The sequence below is a fragment of the Carassius gibelio genome, chromosome B19 (genome assembly GCF_023724105.1).
Source record: "Carassius gibelio isolate Cgi1373 ecotype wild population from Czech Republic chromosome B19, carGib1.2-hapl.c, whole genome shotgun sequence".
Lineage (NCBI taxonomy): Eukaryota > Metazoa > Chordata > Actinopteri > Cypriniformes > Cyprinidae > Carassius > Carassius gibelio.
The window spans coordinates 23727674-23746555 of NC_068414.1; the positions used below are offsets into that span (position 1 = coordinate 23727674).

Genomic DNA, 18882 nt, shown 5'->3' on the forward strand with positions numbered 1-18882 from the left:
GGTTTCAAGATTTTACAATATTACTGTTTTTACTGTATTTTATTAAATAAATGCAGCTTCAATGAGCATACAAGATTTCTTTTTATGCAACATAATCTCACAGAACCAGAATGGTAGTGTACAGAATTTTTTAAGAAAAACTATGTGTAAAATAAGTACTGTAAATCCAGCACATTTGTGCACATCACTGCATTGTAGTCACTGAATCTCTACAGTTCTATCTATACTCACTTCTGCTTAAACACATTGCCTCCAGAAATCTGCAATCAGTGCAAAACTACGCTTCATGGTATCACTAAAAAGAGGCACAAAATTCCCTTCCTGAATCTTCACAGTCAGTAAACCTCAATGGTAGAAAGATCTTCCCAACGGCATCAAGAAACACACAATCCCTTTTTACCTTCAAAAAAAACGTCCCCTTCTCAACCCCTTCATGAGCACTCCACTCCAAAACTATGACTGCACTTACTGTACAGCACTTAGAACAGTACTATACTTTCTTTACTCTGTCTTGCAGTGTTTCCCGGATCTAACACATACTTTTATACTTTTCCCAGCAACTGTGAAACTCTGAATCCCAGTTTTGTCTCTCAAGGATGAATGACTTAGTTACATTCCTCCTCATTTGTGGTTCACTTTAGATAAAAGGCATTTGCCAAATGAATAAATGTTTATATAAATGTACACATATTAGCATTAAATCAGGCACTTTGCTCTCTCTAGACATCGGTATTGCCCATTAAATAAGCAATATAGGTTTGACCACCAGTCTTGTGTGCCAAAAAACTACTCTCAGCAACTGCAACGCCAGTTTTTATGATTCTTTCCCAGTCTCAAATGATTGTGCATGCCATTCAAGGCCCAATTCACAGCCACCAATAAAAACCAGCAGACCGGTTGCACAATATTTTAGAAATCAATACACAAAGCTGAACTTCTCTGGCTTATATGATCTGCTTCCATGCCATTTTTGAATTTGACAAAACAAAAGCTTTTATGACAACCGTAAGATATTTATCTCCACTCCAACACAAACGCTCAGCCCAGGCTTTGTTCTACAAGGCACTTTAAGCTTTTAATCGTTCCCTCTCTTGGCCTGGATGTTTGACGATACTTCAGGTGCATGATAATGGAATGCTCCCCCTCCCAGCAGGTGTCCACCATGCAGAGGCTCAGCAGCATCAGCACAAACTAGACTTATCACCCGTCCTGGATTTCTTCTCTCTCTTTTTCCACCTCTATTTGTGTTCGTTTTTCTTTCTTCTGCTCTATTAACTTTAGCTTGTTTAACTTGCACACTGAGTGATCTGAACTAACAGAACTGTTGACTACCAATGTACCAAGACTGCATTAATTTTTTTATTTTTTTTTTGAACACACTATGTGACATTTACCTGTTAATTGAGCATAATGGATGTACCTTTGCAGATAATTTTAAGCGGATATCACTTTGAAAGATAGGCATGGTTTACTAATTATTCGTTAATGTAAAAGAACCTCAGCCCTTTTGCAATTCCAATCATTACTAATGGCTTGAACTGCAGCTCTGGGGAACAAGACAAATTGCTGAGACCGTTTATGTCTAGATCTCTCAGGTACTATTTACCTGGGGTTAAAATCCATTGAAATACCAGAAGAATTACTTTGTCTGTGCACCATGTTGTCTGTGCATTTTAAATTAAGGCAATTCTTAAAAGGCTAGTTTATTCAAAAAATTCTCTCACAATTTACTCCAAACCTTTATGACTTTTTTTCTTCTTTGGAACATATGAGAAGATTTTTTTTGTCTACTTAGGAAAGAGTATCATACAAGATTGGAATGCCATAAAGGTCACCATTTTTGGGTGAACTATTCCTATTAAATTCAGAATTTTATCCAAACATCCTTTTGGAAACCAGTGCAAATATGCATGTTTCCCTTGCATTTACTTGGTAGTACTGATATTTTTATTGCTGTTGGTTCTAGTAAGAAAAAAGCAATGCCACAATCTGCATCCCACGCATTTGACAGAAATACTTTAGAGTATAGTAAAGCAATTTGAATATGTCAATATTTATGTTTAGAACTGAACAGGCAGGCGGTATTTCACAGTATGTTTAGTACTACGTGTTCATATGCCAATGTTTAAAATGGCATGGCGAGTTTATTGGTGTGATGTATGCGTTTCAGGGGCTAAAACACCTCAGCTGCTGACTATTCATTTTCAAGCCTTTTCATTTGCAAAGCTATCGTGTTTTTCACTTTTTGTTTGCTTTTTATGAAGACTTGAATTCAAATGACATCTATCCCATTTAGGACCTTCCATCAGAGTGCGAGCAGTCCAATGCCCAGAGACGGGCCTCGAGGGAGACATCACATACAGCTCACATAATGCCAAACGATGCTTGTGAGGGAGGTCCAAAATCCCCATAACAGTTAAACTGACAGCAACGTTTACAGTTTTTTTTTTTTTTTGTGTCATGGTTTCTATCCTTTCAGCATCACATACATCATAAAACCACAGCCTTCTTGGTACAGGACTGAGAGAGCAAAGTGGATTTATTTTACTGTAGCACAAAAATGAACCTTAAGACAAGAGAACAGGAGGTTTGAAGTGCTTTCTTGTTTCACACTTTCATCTCTGTCCTATTTTCCAACTGGTGGCTGGATATTACAATCATAGGCTGTCTGCAAACATTTCAAGTCTCGCTGGAATACAGCAGGTCAAGGATTCTGGGTGGCACATAACTAAAAAAATAAAATAAAATCTAAATTTGCTTCTATATTTTTAAAGGTATAGTACACTCAAAAATGAAAATTCTGTCATTTTTTGTTTTACCCTGAAGTTGTTTCAAACCTGGAAGACTTTCTTTTTCCTGTGGAACACAAAAGAAGACATATTTCATGTTCTAATGAAGAAAGAAAGTCATAAGCATTTGCCTGAACTATTCCTATAGGTAGATTAATATAGCTGGTTCTGTTTAGCCAGCTAGTCAGACTACTTTAAATTATTAGCTTTGAATTAGAGCTGCATATGGTACAAAAATTAATTTCAGTTCAAACCCTCATCTCTTTTTCATCTGTTGGTTTGGAAGGTCTGGTCTTTGTGCAGTGACACAGGAACGCTGACACCAGACTGACTACGCTCTCAGACTATGTAATATTCTTACTGTGCAACAGTATGGCTTTCAATAAAAGAAAGACGAGGAAGCTAGTTGCTAAGCTACACACCTCCTGTCTAGAAAAGAGGTAATCAAATGTATAGAAATGAATACAGCAGATAGCATACTTTAACATAGTTCAGATGAGACTCGTCCTTGTGGAAGAAGAAGTACCCTTCAGCATACTTTTAAAAAGAGTACTTATTACAGAAATAATATACTTAAAATATATAGCCTACTTACTGTAAGTGCACACTGAAGTATTTTCATTGCATTTCAGCTGCAATTAGTTAAAAATTTATTAAAATGTATATTGAATGTCATTGGAAGAACTTTTGATTGCCATTTTGACCACTTTAAGTGGATCTACATTTGTAATTTCATAATTACTTCTGATGCCTTCAAAAACAACAAAAGACAAACAATGACTTAAAATGTACTTTAAAGTAACCCAAGTAATAAACAGTCATGCAAATGTACTCTAAGTCAATTTACAGTCAAACCAAAAATTATTCAGACACCAGATATAATTTTATATATATATATATATATATATATATATATATATATATATATATATATATATATTTTTTTTTTTTTTTTTTTTTTTTTTTTTGTGGGTGCAGGACACTTTAGTTCATGTATGTAAGTGAGGATAGCAAAATAAAGTAAAATTGATACAAATTTGGGACCAAAAATTATTCAGACACTTTGATATAACCATGTTTTGATTGTGAGATAATGTGTGATAATGTGAAAATGCTGAAGTTGTCTGAATAAATTTTGGCTTGACGGTACGTGTTTTTTAACATTTTTATTTCATTAATTTTATATTATCTACAAGTACAGTCTTAAAAATCTACTTTCAAAATTTTATGTACACTACAAGTGTACACTTAATTAAGCACACCTTTTTACAAGGGCATACTGTTTGAGATTTAATAGCAAAGGTATGATATTTAATATGATTTTATACACTCAAAATGACTGTGAACATTCATTTGAATGTAATAGTGTCATATGTACAACATATGTGTGTGTTTGTTAAAATGGTTAAACGTTTAAAACCATATTCAAACAAAATAAAGAGAGACACCCAAAATTGTCCAACACAATATCCCCGTCACAAAAAGCCCTAAGAATTTGTATGATAAAGACACCAAACACATTAAACGCATAACTCCATATTGTTTTGGCTTTGCTGCATTGCGAAACTGCAATTTTGTTTCATATTTTCAGTTACTCACCAAACTCCCTGGGTACAGAGATAGAGTACACACAGCTCTGTCCCGTTGTGTAGTTCCTTGGGAAATTCGGTGACAGCACGGTTCCGTCTGTCCCAGTGGAGCGACTTCCACATGGTGCTGTTCACACAAACACCCAGATCACTCATTACTTTATGCTTCAACATTCATGATGAACTGCTATTTTTGAGACACTAGCCTTGATAGAACAGATCTTGGCAAGTGAAGCACGCACAAGCCATTTTATGAGTTTGATTAATTTTCTTTGGTCTGCGGCAGCAGGCCCAAACTGTTTATTCTCAGAGATTCTCCCACACATCCATCTTTACTTGCAGACCCTACCTTGACAGCTGGGCAGTCCCCTGTTCCAGCCAGGCCTGCCATCATCACCCATAATGCAGGTAAGAGTGGAATAGCCCTGGAGGACGTAGCCTGCCTCACAGTAGAAGGTCACAGTGGAACCCAGCTTGTAGTCACTGCCCAACCGAGTGCCATTCATCACATTACCGGGATCAAAGCATGACTCCCTCAGCTTAGCTGTGTGGGATGGAGAGAAGGTGCAGGAAAAGTAAGGGCTGAAAATCACTTTAGGCATAGCTTAGCTTACAGAATGATTATTGGTTGAAACAAAGAATTCTTTTCAAAATAAACTAATTTTTCTTCTAAGAAAAAGCCTTTTAGGAGCTTTAGCTTTGGAGCATGTCTGGTAATTATGACCTGTAACTCTTAAAAAATTCTATGTTATCAGGGAAATAAATAAATAAGAGTGAGTAAACAGACACTTCTTTAAACCGTCAACTGAACTCCCTCTGCAGTTCGATATATGTGTAATATACTGTATTTAATTAAGGGTTTAGACATTTAGGCTCTCAAAATGTCAGGGTCTACCTTTGTACTCCAGGTGGAAGCCGGTGTAGCTGACAGAGCCATCACTGCGAAAGGCCAGGTACATGGTGTTGGAGCTGCTCTCTATTCGTTCTGGAAGCTTGCTGTCCTGAAAGCTCCCGATCAGTTGGCTGTTGCTGTCCGGTCCATCGTAGATATACAAGAAGTCGTAGTTGGGCTCTATGCTGAAGCTAGGATAGATGATCAAAGAGGAGATTTCTGAATAGAGGGATCAAACGCTAGGCTGTGATCTGGATATTCGAGTCCTGAGATCAACTTTGCAGACGGCAGTATAAAGTAAAACCTGTATAAAGCAACTGAAGCCTGTTTTGGAATGATAAGGGAGCCCAAACAACAGTGAATATATATACACACACATTTTATTCTCACAGAATTGACAACAACACCAATGTAAACATGTATATAAATATAACAGAGAATATCATTCAAAAAATTAAACAAGTATTGTTATTAGTATTAGTACTATTAAATGACATTTGAAAACTGATGCTTTTTAAATAATTAAACACAATCTTAAAATCTTGAAAATTAACCTTAATAAAAAATAATATTAATAAATATAATATAATATTAATAATTAAATATTAATCACAAAACTAATTTTAGAAAATGAAATTACAAAAAGAGGAGTGATTATTAAATACCTGTCCACCTAAATGCCTGTTATGCATGCAAACTTGGTTGAGGTTTGTCCTTGTATTGTCCATGTGGCCTGCATGACAGTTAACATTAAGGTTGAACATCCTAAATAATTGAATGCCAGCGTTCGCATACTTCTAAAACTCAGATATAAAATCTCCCAGCACAGTATCAGCATCTGAGCTATGCTCTGAAATTTCCAAGACAGAGAGCCACACATATAAACACTTGCACCTTTTCATTTGCAGTAAGGTGCAATGATAAGGTCTCGCCCATCAGTGGAGTCATTTGCATGAGATGGATTGTGACTGAATCAGATTTACACCCCCTTTTTTTCTGCCATTATGCAGAGAGAGAATGCTAAGCATGCCTTCCACACTTCACTGCACCAGCATCCACTGCTTAGGGGTTATTATAGGATAATTCATACACAGGATAAGATCCTTTACACCACATTAAAAAAGCCATTAATTTCTGATAAACAGATGCATTGGTTTTCCCCCTACTCCATACCCTCTGTAGCTGTCAATCAGAAAACAATTATTTGTGCAGTAATCAGGTTGATTGTTGCTAAATAGAGAGACACTCGGCTGGGATTACATTTGTAGTGTTACTAAAAGAGGTCATTTCTTTTTTTTTTTTCGGAGGGCTGGTGCGCATGTATTGTTCATTTCCAATTTCACTGTAGACATATTTCATATTGTGGATTTTTTTAAGGAGAAAGGAGCCAGTAATGGACTGTGTAATGAAAGTCTTTGAGATGGAACCGAACGAGAGCTATTTATTAGAAACCTGTTTGAGACATTGCCCTTCTGGCAGAATTCCAACATGCTTATTTACTCCGAGAGAGGACAAAATTCAAATGAGAAAGAGGCTACTTCAGATGCAATGCCAACCACGAGAATGACACTACCTGCTGGGCTAGGTAAAAAAAAAATACAAATATATAAATTATCCCCTGAAAAAGTTCTTCATCATCTGTTTTGGGGCTGATGTATGGCTTTAACTAGTGGCTGTGAAGGTTTTGAAAAATATTAGGCGCAGAAAACTCACAAAACAGCCTCAAATGGCAGCTCCTGTTGTGATAAATGTTGTAAATTGTGACACACAGGCAGAACGGAAGATTGTTTTTGAGTTATCGCTGTCGTTAAAGGAACTGCTCTTAGATGATGAGTCAAAGAGAAGAAGAGGCAAAGTTTACACGTTCAGCAGCCGCTTATATTTCAGAATGCTAGCGTGAGAAACTGATATTCAGAGGGAGAAATGCTGAAACCTAAGCACTTCTTCTTCTGCTGACTGCGTGAGAATCCTGATTAATATTCTACGGCCTCACGCCTGGACTAGACCCTCGCGACACCCTTTGATCCAGGTGGATGGGAATCGCATGCTAGCGGTGCTATTAGCATTAACATGGAGGGAGGACTACGCGACTGTCAAAAACGACAAACTCCTACAGCACTAGAACTTAACCTCACACTGACCCCGGCTGGACGGAGAATCCTGCTTGCGGCTTGAGCATCTCTACGTGTTGGCTAAATGAAAAATGGACATAATTAGCAACATGATTGGACTGTGAAGGAAATTTATCAACCCTGCTTTTATACTAATTGGTCACATCACTCAAGGCAGAGACACCACTCTACACCTTTAAGGCAGGACGAGGGGAAGTAAAAAAAAAAAAAAAAAAAAAAGGACCACCGTAAGGTTCATTACAGACAAAATGAGCAAAGAATTCCAGCTGGGCTCATTATCTCTCCCAGACATGAAATGCATTTTAATTCAGACAGTGATAGCCTTCGACACTACATAATTACTCAACATGTCGACTGCGGCCATGTCGAAGGACACTGTGGGTGCTCATTTTGAATTCAGCCTTATGACACAGCAGCCTCTAAATGAACTCGTGAACTTCAAAATCAGTTTGAGATATTATAGCTCAAATGAGGGCATAAAAGAAAGGCCAGGAATACGCGCACCGCAAGATTATTTCCGATAGTGCGTCTTACGGTCTCATCGGCCACAATTTAAAACTTGCCGACCTCAAAACAACAGAGGGTTCCGCTGATATTAACCTTGTGACCAAGAACCTCACTGTTTGCAATCACAAAACTTCCTGGACACCAGAGGTAAATGTACAAACCTACCTGTTCATTCTGACACAAATGCTAACCTGAAGCTGCTAATATACATCTGATTGTCTATAAATGGTGCATAAAAACACATCTTATGAAAATTCAGTTGCGATATAAGTTCCAAAATATGTTTATTTTTATGAATCTAAAAAGAAAAAATAAAGTGTATATATATATATATATATATATATATATATATATATATATATATATATATATATATATATATATATATATATATATAGATATATATATAGATATATATGTATATCTATATCTATATATATATATATATGTTTGTTTCTTCACCTCATTCAACAATACACAGTATATAGTAGCTGAATATAACTGAATATAAAACACTATTACTAAACTACTAAACTACTACACACATTACACCCACACACACACATAACATACATACATTTTGCTCACCAAGACTCATTTATTTGATTGATTTGAAAATACAGCAAAAGCTGTATATAAAAAAAGTTATTTATTTCTGTGAACAAATCTACATTTCAGCATCATTATTACAATCTTCAGTATCACATGATCCTTTAGAAATCAATCTAATTTGCTGTTCAAGAAACATTTTTAATATTTAAGGTGAGTAATTTTTTTTTTCAGGATTCCTGAATAGAATAGAAAGATCAAGAGATCTTCATTTGACTGAAGTAAAAAGCTTTTTAACATTATACACTCTATTAGAATGAACTCTGAAGGATCATGTGACTAGAGCAATGATGCTAAAATTCAGTTTGAAATCACAGGAATAAATTATATTGTAAAATAAATTCCAATAGAAAGCAGTTATTTAAAATGGTAAAGATATTTCACAATGTAACTGCTTTTGCTGTATTGTGAATCAAATAAATGCAGGCTTGGAGAGAAGAGCAGAAGAGAATTCTTCAGAAGAGAAGATAATTAAATCACAAAGGATCATCAAAGCTTCAAACAGACATTACAAAAAGTAGTTTCAACAACAAATATTTAGTTTATTTTTATTTTTTTATTACATATTCTCTTTTGGACCATTAGGGTGAGTAAATGATGACACTTAATTTTGGGGTGGGTGAATACCTTTAATAATTTATTTTATACATTTTATTATTATTACTACTGAAATATTAAATCTTTTCTTAAATGAAATGATACTCTAAATAATAAACTAAAACTGCCAATAGGTGGTGGTTAATGTCTTAATGATTAAGTCATCGAGTCATTTATTCTTTCATTCGATTCGTTCAAATGGCTGATTCATTCAGGAGTGAAGAAAATGGTTCTTTATGAATGCTCCATTGAATCTTTAGGCTTGTTCGACTTGAAGTGGATCATCACCATATATATTATTTGACAATCTGAAACAATACCACAGCCATATAGAATAGCTTATAGATTTCTTTACCTGATGAATGCAAGAGACAGGACGTAATCAGAGTTGACGGCTATGAGCCAGTCACAGTCCTTGCTGTGCGGGTATGGATGAGGGAAGTTGGGTGACAGAATAAACCCAGAGGAACCGGTGAGATTGCCCCCACACGGAGCTGGGGAAACACAGAGGACTCATATCAGCAGCATATGGGCATTAGTAACACATGAGGAGAATCTCTTATTAAAACATGCGGCATGAACATCTGTGCCAACCAGGAGCCCAGAGAAAGAGAGCTGGAGTGAACATGCAGTGACAGAGATATTGAGAAAATGTTAAGCTCCTCTGAGGAACCGGGCCATGTAAAGCGCTCATATCTTATAGATGAGAATGAGAACTACAGCAAGAGAGAAAGGTTATTTAGAATATGAAAGGATAAGATGAAAATCCTGTAGCCTCACTTTCCTGCTTCCAAAATGAAGTATCTTTTAAAAGAAAGAGACAATCCGTATCTCGTAACTTGATATTCATTCATTTGGGCACACTTTCCTGTCACTGAGATGATAAGGAATCTCAATGGTGTCGGGTCGCTCAGTTTGCATACAGCTCTTGAGAATGGCCTGATAAAAACTGCCTAATTTTAGAGCACTTTTTTTACACACAAGTTCTATTGTCAACATCTAAAGCAATATGTACCAATTAACTCAGCCTCTGAGATGTCTCAAAATCATGAATATGCATTATGAAAATAAGTAAAACAATACTTCTTATGTGTAAAGCTTTGTCTAATGTTCAGCACATGGCATACAGTGTACAAATACAATACACTATCATGCCTTTTTCAAAGCATCAGGGACACAAATCCCTTTTTAGAGTAAACTGCTGTTTATTAAACTATTATTTACATTATGAAAATAGTTTTAAACACATATATCTGTATCAGAGGTCTGTTTGACTGCATGCATCTAGCAATTAAAATCATAACAATTAACATCCTAATTTAGAGATAACTTTGTTGAATCATTATTCAATTCATTACAATAAAAAGTCCGTGACACCTTGAGTGTCATGAAAGGCACCTATAAATAAAAATTAAAGGGCCAAAATACAAAATTGTATTTGTGTCACTTGATTTGTGCTCATCACAATCCTTAAAAAAAATAAATAAAAAGTAAATAACTAAATAACTAAAAAATGCAGGAAAAATTTACTGTTAATTACATATATTTTATACAAACCAACATTTGGTCCCAAACTAGTCTGTTACCCATACTGACATTTTTAATCAATTTATTTAATTGTTATGTTTGTTTAATATAATATAATAACTTAAAGTGACCACACAGATGTTACATGCACTGTTACACATTTGTCTAGCTGTGGTATAGCCTGCATAATTCTAAAGCCAAAAACTCATTCTGACAGATTCATTCATTTAATTAAATTCCAATATACGCTCTTACCTATACAGACAGGAGGGCTTGGTTGCCAATAGTAGCGGTTCTCCACTTGGATGCAAGTAATCTTTACATCTCCCTGCAGTTCATACCCAGGATCACACTGAAAGGTCACAGTGTCTCCAGGCTCCCGCCCATCTCCATTACGACTGCCGTTCATAGGCACTCCTGGATCCCTGCAGGCAGTGGCCACTGAACCTGTAATCACATTCAAACCAATTAACAGTCAATTAGCACCGTATGAGCAGTGACTGTATGCTGTCAAGCGAAATACAGGGCTCCAATCAGAACTTCAGAAAAAATACATCTACTCACTTGAGAACTCTATGGCGAATCCAGACTTGCTGATGTAGAAGTCCGTCTCGAACTGAATGGTAACCATGTTGAGGGTGCTGTGGATGTTCTCCGGCAGCAGAGAGCCGCTCACCTCCCTCAAAGACATCTCATTCTCTGGAGGCCCGTCCCATACCCTCAGGATGTCGTGGGATGCTTCGGTGTCGAAGGCTAGAAACTGCAGGCTGTTAATATAAAAATAAACACATGGGGATGTATCCAGTCATACAAGTCATGCTTCATTACATGCACAATTTCCAGTGATAGAAACTTAAGGATTGTCTGACATACAACAGATGTGCCATTCATTATTTTTCCAATGCATAAAACAAGACAAAAACATAGCAAAATTACTACAACTACTAAAGTTTATTATAAAAACTAAATAATACAGGAATAATACTAAAATGTCAAATGTAAAGTGAAGAATAACACAGAGGTAGTGTCAGACAATCATATTGCATATATTATGCGCCAAGTTTCAATAATTGAGGAGAACAATCACATCTCCTTTTTTGAGCAGCAGTCCTTGATAACAATTTGGCAATCTGGTCTGATCGAGACATCAGCCGCAGATGAACAAATAATGAACGAGTATGTGATTTCAAAAAGCTTTTTGCTGCTGAGAGAATTGGAGAGAGGAAAAATTATTGACTTGCAGTGCAACATTAAAAGTGCAACAGCGTTTTAAGCTTTATAATGAGTTTGGCCGTGCAGGTGGTAAACAAAGAGATTTACGAGGTACCATCAGCTCATCTGATGTCTCCTTTTCTCTCTGTACATCAATGGCCAGGTCTGCCATTAGAGCTTTATTAATAGATAAAGACCTCTGGTCTCAGCTGAATTCGCTGGCTGCATTCTTATGGGCTCGGTAATGTTCCAATCGCTAATTCTAGAGGAAGACAGACAGCAGATGGACAGCTGGAAGCGAATACTTATCAGCACCTGATGATGTTGCCCGAATCCACCTCGACGACCCAGGTACAGCGTAGATTGTTGTCATAGGGGAACGGATAACCTGGCGACAAAATGCGTCCTGATGTTTCCCCTTTAAAACGTCCACCGCATTCAGCTGGGAAAAAGAAAGGACAAAACGGGGTGGGAGGAAGAGACAGAGAGAATTGAGAAGTAGAATTAAACCGTGGTGAGTTTATGCATACTCTCGCACTTGTACAAACACATCATGGCCCCTGAAGATTTGCAGGCGAGTGCTGAAATAATTAGGGGTGCCTGGCAAACAAGCACAACACGAGTGGGACAGTCCGAGAATAAAAAACAGTGCAGATCAATAAAGCACCGTGAGGTTTTCAGACATCTAAACACAGTGAGAAAAAATATAAATAAAAAAAGGATCATACAGAATTACTTATTTATTTATGAAAAAAAGATGCATGTAAAAACAAAGTGGGGAATTCGAGGGGAACTACTGAAGCTAAAGAAATCAGTTTTAGATTTTAGAGTGCACTGAACATGTTACCTCTCCAAGCATAGGTTGTATTTTATTTTATATGATCAATACATATTGATAAACTATGATCAATATATATTGATAAAGCCTGTAACTCAGTCAATTACAGACAGCAATGTGTCATGTATTGAGGCTTGGTTTTAACTATGGTGGGAAACAGTCCCATTAGACTACACATACTTATTTATTTTATCTACATTAAATGTGACCCTGGAACACAACACAGGTAAATAAGCTTTCCTTTGATGTATGGTTTGTTAGGATAGGACAATATTTGGCCGAGCCACAACTATTTATATATCTGGAATCTGATTGTACAAAGAAATCGAAATACTGAGAAAACCACCTTTAAAGTTGTCAGAAAAATTCTTAGCAATGCATATTACTAATCAAAAATTAGGTTGAGATATATTTACGGTAGGCAGTTTACTAAATATCTTCATGGAACATGATCTTTACTTAATATTCCAATGATTTTTGGCATAAAAGAAAAATCTATAATTTTGACCCATACAATGTTTTGTTTTTTTTGGCTATTGCTAAATATATACCCCTGCAACGTAAGGTTTTGTAGTACAGGGTCACAAATGTGCTTGATTCCATCTCAACCATCTTCACAGTATTCAATGTCTGGCTTCTTAAAGCTTATTCAATTATAAAACATATATCTTGCCTATAAACAGAAATTATGCATACCCCTTAAAATTTTAATCATTAATCATTATTAAAATTTTTAATAGATATTTTTTAAATATAAAATAACACAATCAAATATATATTATAAGGGCAAATGTCATCCCCCAGAACGCAATGCTCTTGTGTATGCATGTACAATTGTTAATGGACTCTAGAGATTACAGTTTAGAAAGTTTTAAATATGGATATTTTTTTCATACAAAAAAGCATCGATTTGCTTCAGAAGGCTTTCCTTAACCCTCTGGAACCACGTGGAGCAGTTTTTATATTGGATTTAGGCACTTTTATTGTACATCAAAATCATTAAATCCCATTATAAAGTTCGGAAGAGCCAGAACATTTTTTTTAATATGACTACGATTATATTCATCTGAAGGAAGATGGACCTAGGATGGCTTGAGGGTGAGCAAATCATTGGTTAATTTAAATTTTGGGGTGTAAATTCCATTTAAATATACAGTTTAAGGTTAATTCACACTGCACCAACTTCTTTATAAAATATGTTAAAGATTAACGAAACACTAGCTAAGGAATTAGAATATGATTTCCATCACAGAATGAATGGTGGTTTGAGATGACAGACAGTTCAAGGGGAGAAAAATGTCAGAATTGATCTGTGATGCATGTATATTTAGTAGACATCTTAAAGTTTGCTTTGTATTTTGCATAGTACCAAATTTGAAGTGTATTTTAAAGAAGTTTAATATAAAAAAAACACAGAGTCAAAAGTCCCCATAGTTAAAGTTACAACCAACAATGGTGGCTTTGAGTGGAACTGTTTCACCTCGTCTTGTTTCACAACTCCTCTATTCTCCCCGAATTCCCTATAAGCAGACAAGGTGATTTTTCAGCTTCAAGTCAGAGCATCAATCAAATGAACAAATGAGCCTGACGTCCATTTTGATGGCTCCTGATGGCATTCAGACTAGCCACTTTAGCCCTCTGTACTCTGTTCATTATTAGTTGGCTTTCACAAGCACTTTATTAGGAAACTTTAATTTGCAGCCTCTTTTCCCCTCAGACCCCTTTTCTATCTTCCCCTATCCCGTCTTTCCCATTCTCCCCATTGTAAAAAAAAACAGCAGGGGCCGGGAGGAACAGTTTTAAGAGAGACATGCACCGTTTCTTAATGATTCCCTTTTCAGCAATTCCTGTCACTGAGCCTCATTTGCATAAACCATCTACATGACAAACAATGGACGCATAGCTCAATGAAGCCTGAATAACAGGGTTCAGATTGCGACTTGATTAATCTGAACATTAGAGTGTTTTTTAGACAATCCGGAATAGAGGCATCTTCCGAACGTATTCCTCCTCAGTTTCTTGCTAAACCAACATCCTCCCATGTTCATCACTCATCAGGGGAGCGTCTCAATCACATGTCATTGGCCAGTTAGGCGCGCTCAATCACCCCTGATTGGCTGCTCACGCGTTGAAAATCAATGCAGGAAGATTAGGAGTTGAAGGGGCCTCTGGTTTGAGGCTGAAAATTCATACATCCTCTCTTAGCGTAATTATGACAACATGCCTCGTCGAGCCGTCTCATGCTAGGTGTGTTTATGACTGCGCGTTTCGGCCCACAGATTATAGCACAGCTGTTGAGAGGAATGCTGATTTAGCAGTGCGGTCGTGCAACCTCCCCTGCAGATACGGGTGAATTGGAATGTCTCATTCACACCCTTTACCTGTGAACCTGAATGAAAAAAATATAAAAATAGCTAAATATTTCATCTGTAATATAAAAAAAGGATACTCCTCCTCACTATTTTGATATATCTCACTTTTGCTAAAGGTCACATCAAATGACCCGCACATTTCGCCTGTCAAAGGAAGTGAAATATCCGCCACATTATTAAGTATGTATTATTAATGCTGGCAGATGAGCCTGAAAAATATCAGCATGAAACTTCATGGCTGATTAGTTTTTTGCAAGCCTACCATCGGTTTTGGCGTAGAAATGAGACGAATGCGAGTAAAAAACATGCTCTGAGTTTAACACAGGAAAGTCACTGTTTTATCTACGTCTGCCGCACGGAAGCAATTTGGACGAGCGCTTTGAGTCAAATCAGACCTCATTAAGACTAAATCTAATAGTGAGTAAATCTGATCTGGGGTCAGTAGACATACCAATATCCGACTCATTGGAGGCTAAATCCCCATAATCACCATTCATCAGGAAAATGAAGGAAGTAATAGCGGCTCACAGTCCTATCTCAACCTCTCATGCGCTACGCTTGATTAAGAATCATCTCCATAGCTCAAAACGGACCCCCTGCATAAGATACAATATTAACAACCTGCACCATTAATCGCAGATGGTGAGAGGGGCTTCCACCATCACTAATTTAGTGAAGAAATGCTTGCCGTTTGTATTCATTTAAGAAGGATTTACTTTAAAAGGTTAAAGGCAGCATAGTATGTCATTTTAAGATCTCTAATGTGCCTTTCCTTGAGCAAAGTATGAGCAATAATGCTGCTTTGCTAGCTACAGAAATGGGGAGGGGCTTATACTGCAGCCCTTGATAATAATGACAAATGGCTGAGAGCAACACTGAGCTCAGTTATGATAACCAGAAGAAGGAGAGATCAGGCTGGAATGATGCACACTTTACTGAAGTTCAAATGTGGTTTCTATGACAACAAAAATCTCCATGCACTAAAAGGACGTTAAAGTCAGAAAGTGAACATTAATCCTCTAATAAGAATATGTACTGTTCAGAAGTTCATTAATATGCCTGTTTGCATTAGGTAATATCTTTCTTGAATTTTTTAAATGTCAAAAGGAGGCACTAATCAGACCCACATACAAAAAAAAACAAACAAAAAAAACCAATACAATACAATAATTGACAATTACTTCTCTTATAATGTCATCTTGTACCTACATTACATATTAATTGGGTCACATTTTATTTCAAAGTCCAGTTCTCACTATTAAAGGGATAGTTCAGACAAAAATGAAAATTGGGACTCTCGTTAATGTGTGACGGAGACTGCCACGAAAGAAAAAAAAAAAAAAATAGGTAAAGTTATTTTTGTTTTCTTTGCACCCAAAATGTATTCTCGTAGCTTTATAAAATTACGGCTGAACCCCTGATGTCACATGGACAATGTCCTTACTAAAGTACCTTGAATGGCACCATTGCGGTCTTTGTAAGGTCAGAAAGCTCTAGGATTTAATAAAAAAATATCTTATAATTTGTGTTCCGAAGATGAAAGAAGAGTATGATTTTGAGTAATTCATTTTTGGGTGAACTATCCCTTTAATTATTAACTATGGAGTTTGCCTTAATGAACTCCTAATTTGCTACTTATTAATAGTAAGGTAGTTGTTAAGTTTGGGTATGGGGTAGGATTAAGAGATCTAAAATATGGCCATGTAGGCAATGATATATTAATATATGCATTGCAGGCATTAGCATTATTAAATGTTCAATAAGGTACTAATGGACTATTGAACTAGTTAATAGTGTAGAATTAAAATAAAGTGTTACAAATTGTAATTTTTTTAATATATTAATTTATATATGAATGATTTTTTCCCCTTTAACCTATACAACATTCATATATTTGCACTTTTTTGCTTTTTGACCCCTTTTCTTTCAGGAACAACATTAGGAAAGTCAGTATACAGCACAACCTTGAAACTTTTAAATCAGCCGCATGATTCCTAATGCTACATTAAGCTGTGGATGTGAACGAATGGACCAATATATTGTACTGAGGCACCATTAACGGTAATGATCCTTTGTAACTTCTATGTAATTTCCTTACAGTCCTGGTGCATTATTAAATTCATAGCCACATACAAAGTTCTGATAGTGGGGTACATTTAAGCTAGTCTATATTTGTACTAGAACATTTATATGAGATATGATAAATCAAAAGATGACAAATCAAAACATATTTGAAAAGAGCTTCACAGTCTGACAACCTGAATTAACAGCTCATTCTTTATTTTTCCTTACTATATAATTATAATATAATTTTAACGTACATTTTGCTGGACATTATATTGCAAAATAACCCAGACAGAGTGATCAGGGCGAATCATGATGAGGTAACTTGCATATAAGCACACCATGCAAAATATCATAACATCTGCAACTCACGTCCATTGTACAACAACAAATATACATTTGACTGTAGCTTTTCTGGCTTTACCAGACTACTAGGATGCAAATAGTAGCGCTGTTACAAAGAAATCACTTGCATTCTCTCAGTAAAATCATAAGGCTGCGAAATATATTGATGTGGAAAGGCTTTTATTATCCTACATTTATGAAATAGTGACTATGTGTTTTCAAACAATAGTCAAAGCTGAGAGAATGCAAATAGTAGCGCTGTTACAAAGAAATCACTTGCATTCTTTCAGTAAAATCATATGGCTGTGAAATTTATTGACGTGGAAAGGCTTTTATCATCCTAGATTTATGAAATAGTGACTATGTATTTTCAAACAATAGTCAAAGCTGAGAGAATTCAAAGACTGTACTTATTCTGATTATACTCATCTATGACTGTGACCCTGATTCAAAGTACACTAATAAATTACTGCACATCCTTTCTACAGACTTTGAGTCGCTGAGGTCTTACCAATGCAGGAAGGAAGAGGATTATCCCAGGCTCGCCTCTCTCCTGTCATGCATTTGAGCACGCCGCTGCCGTGCAGTGTGTATCCGGGGTCGCACTTGTAGGTGATGGTGCTGCCAGAGAAGTGGCCCTGGTCGTTGACCTTGAAGCCAAACTGGGGCACCCCAGGGTCCTCACAGTGAGAGAGCTCAAAACCTGAAAGACATTATGACTGTTAGATTACTGATAGCTGTTTGACTCCAGAAAAAGTCAATATTTTCTTAAGAATAGTGCTTTTATTGTACTTTTTATGTCATTTATTAAACATCCCTGCATAAACCTGTCAAAATGACACGAATGGAGCACTATGATAAGTTAATAAGATTAGATTCAGACTAAGACTGAGAACAAACCATACTGCATTCAGCTTTATGAGGTCATTACAGAGACGATTGCTGAAATTTTCCTTTGCTTAATATTTTCATGCTGCTCCGTGGCAAAGCTGTGAAAGTCTGCCATTAATGTGATCATTAACAGCAACAATTTGAAGTTAAGATCCTACTGGGCCGGTAGGCAGAGACGGTCCCTTGCTAAGCAGGCAGAACAATTAAGATTAAGTGCTTGGTTAATTCGGAGCCATAATCAGAACCAAAGCACAGACCCTCACACTGTGAGACACATCCTGTTATTAATTGTATAGCTATGACTCATTATCATTAAACAGCCAGTCCTCAGAAATAGCCGAAAACACATGGCAGCTCACTCAGTATATCACAGAGTTTTAATTACTAATTTTTCATTAACAAGTTATTAAACACTAGCATGTTAGGATTTCATATACATGCAAAAATTTATATAAACAGTATTTGGTCAGAGAAAACACACACACACACACACACACACACATTTGTTTTTGTGAAAA

At 36.3% G+C, this 18882-nt stretch overlaps 1 protein-coding gene across 2 annotated transcripts in view; it reads right to left on the bottom strand.

The window, feature by feature from the left end:
* Positions 1 to 18882, bottom strand: part of csmd3b (CUB and Sushi multiple domains 3b) — a 403590-nt gene that overhangs the window by 102696 nt on the left and 282012 nt on the right. For both annotated transcript variants that reach the window (XM_052583645.1, XM_052583646.1), the window contains exons 24-31: positions 17985 to 18176; positions 12170 to 12296; positions 11207 to 11409; positions 10898 to 11089; positions 9471 to 9609; positions 5274 to 5461; positions 4728 to 4922; positions 4389 to 4505 (exon numbers count right to left, since the gene is read on the bottom strand). In XM_052583645.1, the coding sequence (XP_052439605.1) occupies positions 4389 to 4505; positions 4728 to 4922; positions 5274 to 5461; positions 9471 to 9609; positions 10898 to 11089; positions 11207 to 11409; positions 12170 to 12296; positions 17985 to 18176 (1353 nt within the window). The remainder of the gene's footprint in view (positions 1 to 4388; positions 4506 to 4727; positions 4923 to 5273; positions 5462 to 9470; positions 9610 to 10897; positions 11090 to 11206; positions 11410 to 12169; positions 12297 to 17984; positions 18177 to 18882) is intronic.